The 15,335-nt window shown below is 36.0% G+C and overlaps 2 protein-coding genes across 2 annotated transcripts; both read right to left on the bottom strand.

The window, feature by feature from the left end:
• Positions 1–3,703: 3,703 nt before the first annotated feature.
• On the bottom strand, positions 3,704–6,996 carry LOC144453732 (centrosomal protein 15-like). The gene is made up of 4 exons (XM_078145073.1): positions 6,709–6,996; positions 6,297–6,420; positions 5,530–5,604; positions 3,704–4,136 (listed from the first exon to the last, which is right to left on the bottom strand). Exons 1-4 carry the CDS (start codon positions 6,759–6,761, stop codon positions 4,026–4,028), a joined length of 363 nt encoding a protein of 120 aa, XP_078001199.1. The 5' UTR covers positions 6,762–6,996; the 3' UTR covers positions 3,704–4,025.
• A 2,654-nt stretch (positions 6,997–9,650) lies between these two features.
• LOC144453435 (uncharacterized) lies at positions 9,651–15,091 on the bottom strand. Its single transcript, XM_078144728.1, has 6 exons — positions 14,614–15,091; positions 13,639–13,839; positions 12,893–13,157; positions 12,464–12,648; positions 10,724–10,893; positions 9,651–10,376 (listed from the first exon to the last, which is right to left on the bottom strand). The coding sequence occupies exons 1-6, from the start codon at positions 14,966–14,968 to the stop codon at positions 10,149–10,151; spliced, it is 1,404 nt and encodes a 467-aa protein (XP_078000854.1). The 5' UTR covers positions 14,969–15,091; the 3' UTR covers positions 9,651–10,148.
• Positions 15,092–15,335: the final 244 nt, after the last annotated feature.

The following is a 15,335-nucleotide window of genomic DNA, read 5'->3' as shown; positions in this document are numbered from 1 at the left end:
AGCACAACAATTTACTTCAAACAGCAGGCAGAAAAATTAAAAGAAAAGTAATTTCATATTGAACTAGTAACTGCATGCTGTGTGCTACGAAAACCTAAATATTGCATGATACAACCAGCGACAGGCAAGCATTTACAAGCAGAACTTGTGACAAACATGGAAAGTAAAGAACTGAATTGGATTGATAACACTTGGCACAGTATGTGTTCGCTGTACATTAATATTGATATTGTAGATTTAAAAATATATAGTTCACGATCCGATGTCAGTGTATATTCTCAATTGAAAACGACTCGTTAAAATTAAATTTACATACCGCATCAATGATCATAATATGGTTACCATAGATACTATATATTGCCTTTTAAAGCATACACCTAATGCGTTAGATAAATTATTGATTGTAGCGAGGTTAATCAGAGAATGAAAATTCATTACCTGTTTTGTAGTATTATACTAGCATTGTATAATTAGCTTGTATATATTTAATGACATATTATATAACCCATAATATGCGATATAATAATCAGCATGTACAGTGCACATTCTATACAGAACGCATATGCTACCCATTGAGCATTATAACGCATAAATATAATCTGACGTCGTCTTGACTTGATCGAACATACATCGCACATCATATTTTAATTCTATTTCATCAACAAAAAAGTATTAAAGATAAATTACAAAAAAAATCAAGACGATTGTTGACAGTCTAGGCAGTATCCCAATGTGTTGATTGGATTGTACAACGATAGCGGAAGTCGAGCTTTCAGCTGACTAAGATAGACAATAACTAAAATATTGTTGGGCGTACGTGTTGATTGAATGGCCGTTTAGTTTAATTGTACTCAAAATAGGGTATAACTAAATGGGATGGTGTTAATAACGTTTCTGGTGACTTACACGATCATATGCAGTGCACACTTTTAGAGATTTCCACTATCTTGATCACCGGATGATTAGATTCACACAACAGAGGCGGCGACACCATCACTACTTGTGTATTAATCTACCCCAGCAAATTTAACAACAGTAGTTTTAGTTTGTGCCATATTTTAGTAAGTTGAAAGCTCTGTTTCCACGGTAGTAATGTATTGTTACAGTACCACAGTTGATTGAACATATTGCAAGAGTGTGCGTTATAATGTAGTAGATTCGATCTTTCACACTTAAATATATCCTACCAGGTTCCCATTTATACAATAGGGGTGACAGGCAGATTGGTTCATATATTACGTGAGGACTTTAGCCAATCAGAAAGGAATGATAGCAGTGGGTATACAACTTAAAAGTAGCAGATTTTGTCATTCTTCCCAACAATTCTATAGTAATCAGAACTCAATAACATGACGTCATTGTCCATGGATTTCCAGGATGTTTTCACAAATATACTTAATTTCTGATGAAATTACCGATAAAGATTCGGAGATGATATGAATGAAATGTGTTGGTAGCTCTCTTGTAGCAAGGTATTATATATGTATTAAGCGGAGACCTTTGATGAAAAGTAAAATGTGATGTGCAAATACTGTAAGCTTAAGGCTTGTTGGCCATGCGGGAATGAATTCCCACAGCTCAAACCTGTCCTCCGACAAGCTAGGAACAGGTTTAAGAGAAATTAAATGTAGTCTGCCAAAAAGCCAAACTTACCCTTATATTTAAAAAAAAAAAACGCCAAAAAAAACACGAGTTCAAATAGCCCATAACACAGTTTCTAGGACTTGCTTGCCGACTGGGTTTAGAAAATTGCCCAGTCGACAAACAAGTCCTGAAGACTGTAGACGTAGTTGGCTTGAGTTGCTATACATGCAAATCCGCATTTTGGGTTTATAACATTCTTAATATAAATGAGTCTAGTTTCATCTTAGTGGCATAATAGTATGCTTTGGATACACAGAAAGTTCACTTCTACCAACCCTTAAGTTTTATGTAAGACTCCTCTAAATTAAAATTAGAACTATGGAAATTACGTTGTCTAACTCAGAAGTGACATGATGTATAATTAATTGGGGCAAGGCATTGTGGGAATTAAACAAAGTTGGGAGCACACATAGTACATCTTGATCCCTTGCCTATAAGCAGTGCTGAGACAATTGTTTAAATTCGAATTACAATCCTCTTTTGACTTTCCCCCCATGGGACATTAATAATTCATAACTTCTAAATGTAAATGTTTGTTACTTTTATCTATATTTCTAACAAATCCATCTACTTCATACGAGTAGCAATTGTCATGCATGCATGCATGGACAGGCAAGGTAATTGAAACAAGTCATCGTAGAAGACTCTCACGTCTCAGAAATAATTTCCTTCTATGAGACTGAATAGAGACACGATTTAAAAGAAATTGGTAGCAACAAATAAATGCCATTCATTTAAAAAATACGTGAGCATCAAAACTAATGCTTGTGTACGGTTCTTTTCTTCATATTACTTGTAAGCACTTTGTGTAAACACTACAATGTATCTGTGATAGGCAGGAATTGGCTTGATTTTTATAATTGACCCTGAGGTCAAGGTCAAAGGTCTCCAAAGATAGCTGCATCTGATAATAATTGGGGATAGACACTCAAGTGGAGTCTTTATGTATTACAGTTTTTGAGCTATGCAGTAAATAATGATTTTAACTAAAGTTAAGGATGCCATTTAGTAAAAGTTATATGAGCACCAAAAATAATGCTTGTGACTTGTGTATCGTTCTTTTCTTCAATATTACTTATAAACATGACTAAAATATGTTAATACTACAATGTGTCTGTGATAGGCAGGAATTGGCTTGATTTTGATAATTGACCATGAAGGTCAAGGTCAAAGGTCAATGTCTCCAAAGATCGCTTGTATCTGATAATATGGGGTAGCCACTTGTATGGAGTGTCTGTGTATTACAGTTTTTTTAGTTATGCAGTAAATATTGATTTTAACTGCCATTCGGTCAAATTTGTATATCACAAAATATAAATTGATCTGACGTGTATATTTCTCATATGACATGTCACTTTTGTGTCTCGTTTGAAAGAAACCGAATATTGCATGTCTGAGAAATGACCTATTACATATTATGACACACGCATGCACACATGCACAGACGGGGCCCATTGTAGTAGCCTCCCCCTGTACAAGCCCTACAACTATTCTATTCTCACATGTATTGTACAGACTCTGTTTCAAGCTTAAGATGTAAAGTCTATTGAACATGAATTGGATTGGGAACCAGTGCTATCAATGAGCACTGATGGTCTGGCTATATGTAACGATTCAGTCAACAAATAGGTGTAAAGGAGCTTTGTAAAATTCTAACACTACAAATATCGAAAGCGGGAAAAAAAAGTAAGAGAGAATGGCATCGATATTTGACACTAAACGTTGGAAAGGGATAACGCTTCAACATTTCAATGTGTGTGCAATAGAACTGGATGTTTCTGGCCGACACTCAAGTTTCATACCTAAAAAATCTGCTTTCGGAACAGCTCCCCCAGAGTCCAAACTATGCAATCTTTTATCTTTCCAACATATACACATGACATATTGCAAAATCAGTGCTATGGTACTACACATTCCCTTTTTATATACAAACATTTTATTTCTGGTGGCGATAAACTATACACAACCATAGAGTTAGTTAATCAACATACACATATTTATTTTAAATCTTTTTATACAGAAATGTTTTCATTTACGATAATTCTTAAAAAGCTGAAATAAATTAGATTTATTATCATTATTATTATTATTTTTATAAATAAAACTACAATAATTGATAATCTTTGATAGTCATAATATATAGAATGATAAAATACATGTTTTGATTATTACCACTAGTATGGTAATTCTTATACCACGCCTATCAATCTAATCTTGGGCACCTTGTCTGCTTCCCTTATTCCTTTAATACTACTGATACGATAGTAGTAGTAGTACTAGTAGTAGTAATCCAAAACCTTGGTATTCAAACATTGAGGTTGAACTATTTCACCCTTTCATGTTGACCGCCATTAGGATACCGCAGATAACTATACAGGTGTTCATTTACTATGGGGGTGTGGAGGTCTTGGTGACCGTGGGGATTTCTTAGCAGCTCTCAGTTCACCCTTCCAGCCAGGAAGTTCTTTTTCCATCATTGACCAATAACTCTCCTACAGATCAAGTAAAAAAGTAAGTCATTATATAAAAATTACATGTTAATTTCATTGAATATACACAAAACGGTTGTTCAGTAAAAGTAATCAGATTATGGTAGGGTGATTTTATAAAACCTACAGTGAGTATAACTTAGAGGATCATTAAGAGCTTAGATGACAGTAGCTGGTTTACAGTGCTGAATGATTGATGCCTATAACACTTGTCTTATTCAGCTTGTCCTGCTAGTAGCAAGTTGATAATTACAGTTTGAAAATCAATGCAGTTAGACCCCCCCCCCCCCACCCCCCACCCCCGAAGACATCAGCACAGTACCTCCACAGCTTATTAGGTCTAGTGGAGAGTGATCACATACATCAGACTGATTGATTTTCAAAATTAAGTAATCACTCACCACTAGAGCTAATCAGCTGTGGAGGTATTCTGCTACTGGCTTTTTGGGTGTGTGGCTAAATGCGTTGAATATCAAACCGTAATTATCAACTTTCTACAGTTAGCAAGACAAGCTGAATAAGATGAGTGCTATTGGAGTCAGTCATTCAGTGCTGTAAACAGGCTAAGATGAGTGCTATCAGAGTCAGTCATTCAATGCCATAAACAGGCTAAGATGAGTGCTATTGGAGTCAGTCATTCAATGCCATTAACAGGCTAAGGAGAGTGCTATCAGAGTCAGTTATTCAGTGCCGTAAACAGGCTAAGATGAGTGCTATCAGAGTCAGTCATTCAATGCCATTAACAGGCTAAGGAGAGTGCTATCAGAGTCAGTTATTCAGTGCCATAAACAGGCTAAGATGAGTGCTATCAGAGTCAGTTATTCAATGCCATTAACAGGCTAAGGAGAGTGCTATCAGAGTCAGTTATTCAGTGCCGTAAACAGGCTAAGATGAGTGCTATCAGAGTCAGTTATTCAATGTCATTAACAGGCTAAGATGAGTGCTATCAGAGTCAGTCAGTCATTCAATGCCATAAACAGGCTAAGATGAGTGCTATCAGAGTCAGTTATTCAATGCCATTAACAGGCTAAGATGAGTGCTATCAGAGTCAGTCATTGAATGCCATTAACAGGCTAAGGAGAGTGCTATCAGAGTCAGTCAGTCATTCAATGCCATAAACAGGCTAAGATGAGTGCTATCAGAGTCAGTTATTCAATGCCATTAACAGGCTAAGATGAGTACTATCAGAGTCAGTTATTCAATGTCATTAACTGGCTAAGATGAGTGCTATCAGAGTCAGTTATTCAATGCCATAAACAGACTAAGATGAGTGCTATCAGAGTCAGTCAGTCATTTAATGTCATAAACAGGCTAAGATGAGTGCTATCAGAGTCAGTCATTGAATGCCGTAAACAGGTTAAGACGTCAGTTAAACAGAGATCTCGTATTAACTCACCTGAAAGGCTTGAAGTTTTGGGGAAAATCCTTTACCACCCTTGCTTCTAAGGTCAGCTTGAATTTTATTAATATCCTGTAGAAAGAGTAAATGTCAACTGTGTTATAGCACCACTTTTTATATCTATCCAGTGCACAATGTGAGGCCGACCAATAATATGTTAATCACATAAATGAATATGGTTGCTATCATAGCATGTTCATAAATTTAACTTCATTTTGCACCAAGAAAAAACTACAAAATGTAGTAGCTCACCAAATGAGCTTTCATCATAACATTGTTGCTGTATGCAATTTCAATGATGATTCATTTAAATGGAGACTGTCCCATTGCCCTCTGCAGCTGATTGTGCACTATATGCTAAAATCTGTTTGCAGTGTAACAGTGTAACAGGTATGTTTAACATTTTTTGCTGAAATCTGATTCAGGATGTTTCCCACTCACTCCCTAGAGCAGATCAGTTAAATTTAAGAGCGGCACTGGACAACAGACAGTCAAACTAAAGCATCAATTCAGAACCCTGTGTACAACCATTGGAGGTAGAAACACTTCCTAGTACCTCCATGGTACAACTTTATAGGAAAAAAAATGCATGTAATGTAAGTAAAACAATGAAATGGCTCTCCAGTATCAAAGGTTTACAAAAAAGCCTCTTTTTCCCTGCAGTGGCACCCAGGTTGCTATTTATCTGGTTTTTAATTGCTACATACATTATTCCTATTGTATATCATATAAAGCATACTATGACATTTAGAAAGAAAACATACCTCCAGTAAATTCTGGTTTCTTTCCTTTGCCACTGCTAAGACTGCAGCACTATTAGCCTTTCTCTTTTGCATGTTTCCAAGATGCCACTCTGAGTGCCGTAGGAGGACTTCTCTCCTTGCTAAACTGTGGACACAAAGAAAGTAGATATATTCATTCAATGGTATAAATAAACTGACTGCATGCATGCATGCATGCATGCATGATTGTTGTTTAGAAATATTCACAGGAAGGGAAGCATGAATGTAATTTGTCATGAAATTGACATCTAAATTGAAGATGTTGTTTAATATACTAGATGTCTGTAGCATCACAGACCAAATATTGAGCTTATATGAATGCGGGTCTACAGCTTGTCAGTTGGTTTGCAACATACTAAGTAAAACGGAGATATACTTGAAAATGGTTACTTACATGTCTTCATGCAGCTGATTGAGCTCAATTTCTCTTTCCAAATATATGTCCATTGCAATGCTTCACTGTCAACCACGGCTACGAGTACGAGTTGAATTGTTTTGCTTTTGGACCGAATGTTTTGGACACAGTATTGTGAAACAGGACGTATCAAACGTTCAAGTTATGATCATAAACAGTATCTGCATTTCCACAAAATTACATGTAACATGCATAATAAGTTTTGTCCAAATTTTGGCAAGCTAGCAAGTTCCCATGGGAACTAAGAAGACGCTACGCGTCGCTAAAATGTCATAACGGTAATTGACCCGGAAGTAAAGACATTCCCTCATCGGCAGGCGTATAGAAACGTTCGTTTTCACTCCACTTAACCCTTTCACCACCAATTCCCGCTATTGCGGGAACGCTCTAGGGCGCCCACCAATTCCCGCTATTGCGGGAACGCCAAAGTTCATTCACCTACCTCGCCGTTATGCCGTTTAACGGCAGCTATTGCTGCAAAAATTGCTGCCATAACTAGTTCCACACATGCGTATTAGCCTTGTTTATCTACACAGCCATTTTGAAAGCATGACAGTGAACGGTATCTCGAGTACGATCCAAATGACGAGCGATCGTAATTTTTTGTGCGTTTTTCGCTCACGAAATCGAATTTCAACATGGCGGAAGTAATTAACGGCTCTCATAACATGGCCTACGATATAAATTATGTCACTATCTTTGGATATTTCGACAGAATTTGACTTGAAATACATCGTTGAATACAAGTGTTTAGCTATGGGAACACATTGTACTTGTATGTAAGCATCAAATTCCCGCTAAGGCCGTTTGAGCTGCCGACGGCAGTTTACGGTTGAATTTTTGAATGTCGTTCAAATTTACGCAATCTTGTGACCGTGCCGACGCCCATGCTAACATTCTGGGGGTAATTTTGGGCTATATAGTGGATTATTTTGGTTTTATTACTTTTTGTTACGGCTCAATAATGACTTGTATTTGTATTAGCTCAGTGTGTAGAGGTCAGTGGAGGGAAACTTACTCGTGATATGGGCGATTTTCCGATCGGATTTTTTACGCGAGTTTTTCAATGTAAAATTCAAATTTCAACATCGCTGAGGCAAAATCTGTCTCCCCTAACATCGTTTGCAATGTAAATAAAGGTGCTGTTCGTAGAAATTTCCACTCAATTTTGACTATGAATACGATGTTTTATACAAGGAGATGGCTGCGTGAACTCGATGCAGTATATGGAAGGATCAGATTATCGCAACGTAACTTCAAAGTCCCGACTGCAGATTTGCTTTTGTGGGTAAACATGTCGGCGAAAAGCGTCACGTTGGCGTCCCGATTCGGACTCGTAAACTACCAACTTGAGGGCATTTTTTACTGATTTTGAGGATAAATTTGGTGATAATTTTTTGTTGTTCTGTCAAATAATGATATATAATTACACAAACTGATTTTTCAGAAGGTATTGGGGCGACGACTTCAGATATTTTTGTCCCTTTGATTGCCGGTGTGGGGCTGACTATTGCGTCGTAATCGGATTAGTGAGCCGTTAATTATTTTCGTTCAAATTTATTACGACTAAAAATAACATTTTCTGACAAATTTTCGCCGATTTTGACCATTTAACCAGTATACAGAAGTTTTGTAGGAACATAAATGTTGGTAATTTGAATTTTGTTTGTAATATAAATATTTTGTTTATTTGTGATATGTCAATAAATAAACAACCTATGCTTGTTTTATTAATATTTTATTACATTAATCCATATTTCGGTTATGTGTGTGATATTTGAATTTATGTATTTGCTACTATGATGTAGAAAATTTATTTTCCATTCAAATGATACCTTATTTTTAAAAAATAAGCAACTCTAAATATTTTTATATCAGTTTGATTACACCACACTCACTCTCACATTATGTTAGTGAGGGGGCTGGTGGACAACACACAATCCCATGAGGCCATTGGTGGTGAAAGGGTTAACCCTGCGTGTGAGGGCGATATGCACGGCCAGACAAATATACCTGGATAATTTGAAGACTAAGTGATCGGGGTGAAGGATTTTTTTTGATAGCCATGTTCCATATTTGGACGTAATATTAAATGGATGTGTTGCAGACAATAACTACATGGTTGTGAATGTGCTCTCATCCATACGGGCCATTACACACACACACACACACACACACACATCAAACATTTAGACTATGATACATTTCTGTGTGCATACTTCTATATTTTTCCCCAGTAATTTGTTTGTCAATATCATCTTTTCTCTTTATGAAATCATCAAAATACCCATATATGAACTATAAAATTTGGCAACAAATCTGCTTGAATAGAAAAACATGTTACAGTCTAGTAGAATGTATATACTACAATGAAATGGCTTGTAACATTTTACTGAGTCGAGACAAACATGCAAAAAGTCTTCAATGTAACACACAACCTGCTAAACCAGTAGAGATGGAAGGTAGTACAGATGGCAGACCACCGGCCCTTATTTATAACAAAGAATGGAAACTTTACACCTTTATAGCTGCAATGTAAGGTCTGCTACAAAATATGACCCCAAGTACTCTGACCACCAGTGTAATATCCACTTTGTAGTTGTACACTTTGCACAGTACATGTAATACTAAATTTGTAATGTCTGTCAATGACGAAAACCAGGGTGTGACATGCAAAAAGAAAATCAAAACCATTGAGGAATGATCTGTTGTCGTCTTTGATTATCAATTTAACAAATGATCCGACAGATCCTGACCTGTTACTGGCCTATCTCACGTCATCTACAGTATAATTCTATTGTAGGTATATCTGTGCATAAAAAATGGAATTGAGCATTACAATGAAAACTGAGTTAGTAAAAGTGCTTTTATTTCAAAATAAAGATAACAATATTATAACAATACATTTTTTTTCACTTTCACAACACTTGCTTTACATTTCTTTACAAAGTAAATGTTACACAGACAAAATCATTTCATGTACAGCTGGGAAACTACATTTCTTGGACACCTCAAATGTGGAGATGTAATGATATCATTTTTCTACTATCCTTTGCTGCAAAGTTTAGTTAAAGGGTGGTAATCAAATCAGCTCAGCATGCCCTTTCAGCCAAGTGCCAAAACTTTAAAAGAACAATGTTTTGATTTTTATTTGAAAAATTCACATACGAATTGCTATCAATATGAATGCTTGAGAGACATGATAGAACTTCATTTGGTACGAATCATAAAATCTGAAGAAAAGAAAATATGCCCTAAATTAAACCTTCCATCATTCCCCTCTCAAAAACCAAATAATGCTGGAACTAGAATAAGTCATATTTAAAAGTGTGCTATCTTCCAAGGTATAGAAAAATACTGACTGAGTAGTGATGTTTTCTAAAGTGAAAAAATAGTGTAATTTACATTAGGTATACTTTTTACGGTAAAAAGGATGATTGAATATCTTGGAGTTCATCAAAATGAACACTTGAAAGTCTGTTCAGAGACTGAGGTAAATCTGTGACACATCCTCTATCTTCCCAATGGTAGCAATAATCTAGAACATATTTAGTACACCTGAGTTCATTGTCTTCCTCCATACATTCCAGGTCTTTTTCGCAAGGACTTTTAGGATTGTCTCCATCGAAATAACAAGCTTCATCTTCCTAATGGTCACAAAAATAACCAAAAAAAAAAGTAAGTTCATATGTAGTCTGTAAGGTATGCTGTGACGGGGCGCCCACACACATTAGCCAACCTGTTAGAGGAGGCCGATGAGGGCGGAACATCGCGACATATCTTACAGTCTAGTTCATATGTTTCAACATGGAAGCACAGAACAATCCCACTTGTGATTTACAACAGCAGGACTCTGATGAAATGGATTGTGTGACTGATGTGTATAAAATATTTCATACCACCAGAAACTATAAAACAATACATACAGCACCCTCACTTTTTTTAATTTTTATGTTCTCAATACAATAGACATGCCAGGTTGAAAAATACTCACTGTGAGATCTTTGTCATCATGTGTTTCATCTCTTGAAGACTCGAAGGAATATTCACTCATAAGACTGTCTTGTCCTTGACACTGGGGGCGCTCTGCATTGCTACCAAGGGCCTGCATCCATTTCTCATATTGTACAAGGACATTACTGAAAGACAGCATGTCTTCTGTTTCTGAAAACAATCAAATGAAAAATATTGTTCATATGTTCTTTCATTTTCCTGGTACACAAAAAAATGCAGCTATTTTCTTTTTAAAAATATATATATATTGATAGTAAATTGGGGTTAGAAAAAAATAAGAACACGTACACACCAGCGACTAAACTTCAATATTGGGAGGGGAGGGAGTAACAACTACATGGGATATAAACAGAGTAATATTCATGGTTAAAACATAAGATATAAACAAAGGTGAAGCAGAATTTATCTTAACTGCATAGCAGCATTATTAATAGGGGACCCAGTCACCCAGAAAAGTTTGTTTATGTTAAGAGTAATAATGTCCTTGTGGCTCTGGGAGCTTGCCTGTCGTAGATTTAACATGGCATTGCCAAATAAAACACAGTTTTTATAGTAAGGCAGGGACAATTACTAATTCAAGGTTATCATAGTATACATTCGTCAACGTTTTTCTAAACAAATCAGTTTCTGAACAACTTGAGAAAAAACAACACAGATGAATTAAATGCATAACGTCGAAACCACCACTTCATATTTGACAATTTCACTGTAATTTACAGAGTATTTAACCCGTTGAATTGCAAATTATCTGCTAGCACTGGTAGCATAATATGATGCTGAAGGACATCAACTGTACTCCATTCAAGTCGTAGGTACACAACGTTACTGACAAAAATCGCTTGATTATTGATATTGTAATCACAGGGTCACTACATTACATGTTTGTAATTCCAATGGTATTGGGATCGCAACCCAACTCTGAATCGAAATACAGAATACATAGGTATGAGTTGTTCTTTTGCCTTTGAACCGAAATAGTAACGGATATATTATTATTGGTACTCAGACTATAGCACTGTACTAGTATACTGCAGCGTACACGATGGACAATACATTATACATGCACACACAAAGAAGCAACAGTCTCCACACACAATACTAACTTCCGCCAGTGCAAATGCACTGTATTCCATTCAAAATCCGTTTAAAAGTAAAATAAAAAGTTGTAGAAAGCGAGTTCACGATGTTTGAAAAAATTCTTGAACATTACCCCCTCCAGTAATAGGTCGTTTGGTGACACACGGTGAGTTACGCTCGACGATAGCAGTGCATCGCTTTCGACTAGACGCCATGATCGTCACGAAACTTGAAAACAACGCCCTCTCTCATTGGTTCATAGGATGGCCATGGACCAATCAAAATACACATTCTAAAACACCATTGTTTGCTTATCGTCTGCTAGGAAGTTTCTTTAGCAGGAATCCCATGCCCGGGTACGAGGGTAAGTGCAAGGGTGGGGAAAGGTTTGTCTTTGACGAATTACACATGTATTTATTGTAATTCGACGATTTCTTGACAATCCTCACAATCACACATAAAGTAATTTACCTGTTTCCCCTCTTTTTTCTTCTTTTTTCTTTTGAGTTGTATCGGCCATCATCCATCCATTCATAATTGGCATGGCAATATTTTTGTCAATTTTTTGATATTCAAAATTCAAACTGCATATCAATTTTTTTCTCTGAGCAGTATTTTTATTAATACAAAGCGTGATACTTACTTTTTTCTACAAATTGTTCAGCTTTTGCTTGCCTGTGTTTAATGTATTCCTTCGTCAAACTCCATGATATTTTCACAGAATGATGCTGACCATCTTCCAAAGAGAACTGATGCCACCATAAATGCGGTATGTAAAGCATATCACCTTCCTCAACAATAACATTTAGTGCATCAATATTTCTGGCTCTGATGATGAAAAAAAATTGAAATATTATTCACATTTCTAGACTGCGTGATTCTTTATTCTTTTTGTGTGGGATCACAGTGACTAAGTGAGCTAATTTTCAATCAATTTAAATATCACCCCAAAACAAATATGATTAGAATGTTTGCTGTTAAAATATTCCTAAAACTAGAAACTACTTAATGTTATGGGTTGAATAACAAATTGCTTTACAAGACACATGCTGAAAACAAATAACTTTCTGACCTGGGATACTTTTCAAGATCCACTGCAGTTGCATCAATTGGGGACACCCCTATTGGATTTCCTTCATCTGCATACAACTCTTCTGAGTGCAATGGTGAGATCAGTGTCACAGCCTGATTCCCTTTTATTGCACATAACAAGAAATCTTTATCCTCAACATGTAAGACAGACTTGTCCCTTCCATTACCCAACAAAATATCTGTCTTGAACGGTGTCTGAAACATCCTCCCATTACAACGCAGACATGTAGGCATGATAATGTCAGCTACAAAAGAAATACAATAAGATCTATTATATGGTACATATGTGCAAATATACATTTTTTCCCACTCATCCCATGATCTTCCAATTCATAGATGTTCAGAGATATTTCGATATAAACTTTTATATGTTGGGATAATTATATGCTTCACTGGCAAAGAGTGAGACTTGTGCTGGGTCAAGTGTACTATAGTACAGTAATTTCTTACAAATGAATGACAATGCAAAATTTTATACACAAAAAAAGTATAATTTTTGGTACAGACTTATGATACTCAGTATTCACTGCATGAAAATCCTTGTGATTTGCTTGTAGAGTTGTAAAACAGAAAGTACTTAAGCGAATATATTGACCAATAATCTACTTAGACATATCTGGACACATGTTTAAGTCAAATGACAATGTGACTATGTGATCTAATATTTGCCAACAAGTTCTATGAATTGTAAAGATTGAGTGAGAACAGTTGTACTTTGGTACTTACAATTTAATAATGGATGAGCTTTTTGGGATATTCTAATACCATTCTCTTTACTATTCTGAAAAAAATCTCTCATCGTCATGGTCGCAACATTATCATTTTCATGTTGATAATATTCATCATTGGTCACAGGTTCTTCATCATAGACATCGGAGAGATATTCTTCAGTCCACCGAGTATATGCAGGCCAATGTTTGACAACACCTACAGAGAATATAAGTCAGAAGAAAGATTTTATACTTTGTTGAGAGAAATGATCATTGATAAATAAAAAGACTTTTTATATTGATAATTGATTTAAATAAAACAACTAAAAATGCCTCCTATAAACAGTGTATATATTCTTGCAAAATGGGGTTATTTCTGCCTGTATAATCACCTGCTTTCCGTGTCTTTAGCCTAGCAATTTTGCAAAAGATTGTTCAAACGTAGACAATGGATCCAGAAATCCCACTTCCATTGTCCTTGGTATAAAAATGGTTGATGATGTAATCCTTGGAGTAATTATACTGACTAATTATAATTACTCCAAGCGTAATCTGGCCACAGTGAACACACGAGAGGCTATTAAATCACAGTCTCGAATTATTTTAAAACTTACAGGCCCAGTTCCCATTACGTTAAAATATAGCCTGAAAAACAGTAGATTGAAAAATCCGTTGTTGTTTGCGATTATGTAACCCCTCATTATATATACATTCGTGTAGCCAGAGGTTACGATAATTGTCTGACAGATTGAGCATGGAGGTATGGACAGAGATATATAAAAGTTGGTCCACAATGAAAGAATGGTGTTATGTAATCCTTATTCCACAGATAATGATATATTCATAACACCGCAGTATGTGACGATCTCTGATTTGTTTTATAAACCTAGACAGAAAATGAAAAAGTGGAAACAAAAATGTTAAGAAAGACAAAATCAACCAATTTAGACCATGGATCTCACTAATACATCCATGTTTAGACTAAACCCACCTTTGATTAACACAGGCGTCCTCTTTGATACGTATCGCTGCAAAAAGTCTTCCGGGCTAATCATGAACTTTAAACTCTCGACATCCCGAAGAAGTTTTTCACGTCCTTGTGTAGCCGCGTCTCCTGTTCCTTGCTCGTTCGCGTCATGGTCGTTAGGACCTTCGTTTTGGTCGTTGTGCGAGTGTCCACCACAACCACTGCGGTCGTTGAATAACAACACGGCAAGTACAAGAATGCAAATTAGTCCAACCTTTCTCATGTTTACTAGTTTACAAGGAATCAAATGCGGAAATTCGTCCAGAATATTATCGTTTGTAGCTGATAGCGGGATAAGTCCTTTCTTTCTGTAACACATACACTGACGGCGAAAATATAACTTACGCCGTGGTCAAACGCCTCTGACTAATGTGAAGTAACATTATGTGACGTGTACTTGACGAGATAGTTCACGGATCCATGATCAGTAGCTAAAAGTAGAATCCGGGAGACCGCCCTCTTTCGAGGGAAGCCCTTTTAGGCTCGTTCAAAGCAAATCAAGAGTCAATAAACTTGATATTAGTATCAAATCCTTACACACTAAATTTACTGATTTACTGTAGTATAATCAAATCATAAATGGATATTTATAGCCATTTATAAAGTTAAAGTATTATTCATTGATAACATAGAATACGTTTACTTCATTACTTGGGAATAAGGTCAAAACAAGGTCAGTAAAAGGT

The sequence above is a fragment of the Glandiceps talaboti genome, chromosome 2 (assembly GCF_964340395.1).
Source record: "Glandiceps talaboti chromosome 2, keGlaTala1.1, whole genome shotgun sequence".
In the NCBI taxonomy this organism is placed as follows: domain Eukaryota; kingdom Metazoa; phylum Hemichordata; class Enteropneusta; family Spengelidae; genus Glandiceps; species Glandiceps talaboti.
Note: the sequence above shows the minus strand (reverse complement) of the source record. Positions and strands in the feature narration are given on the sequence as shown.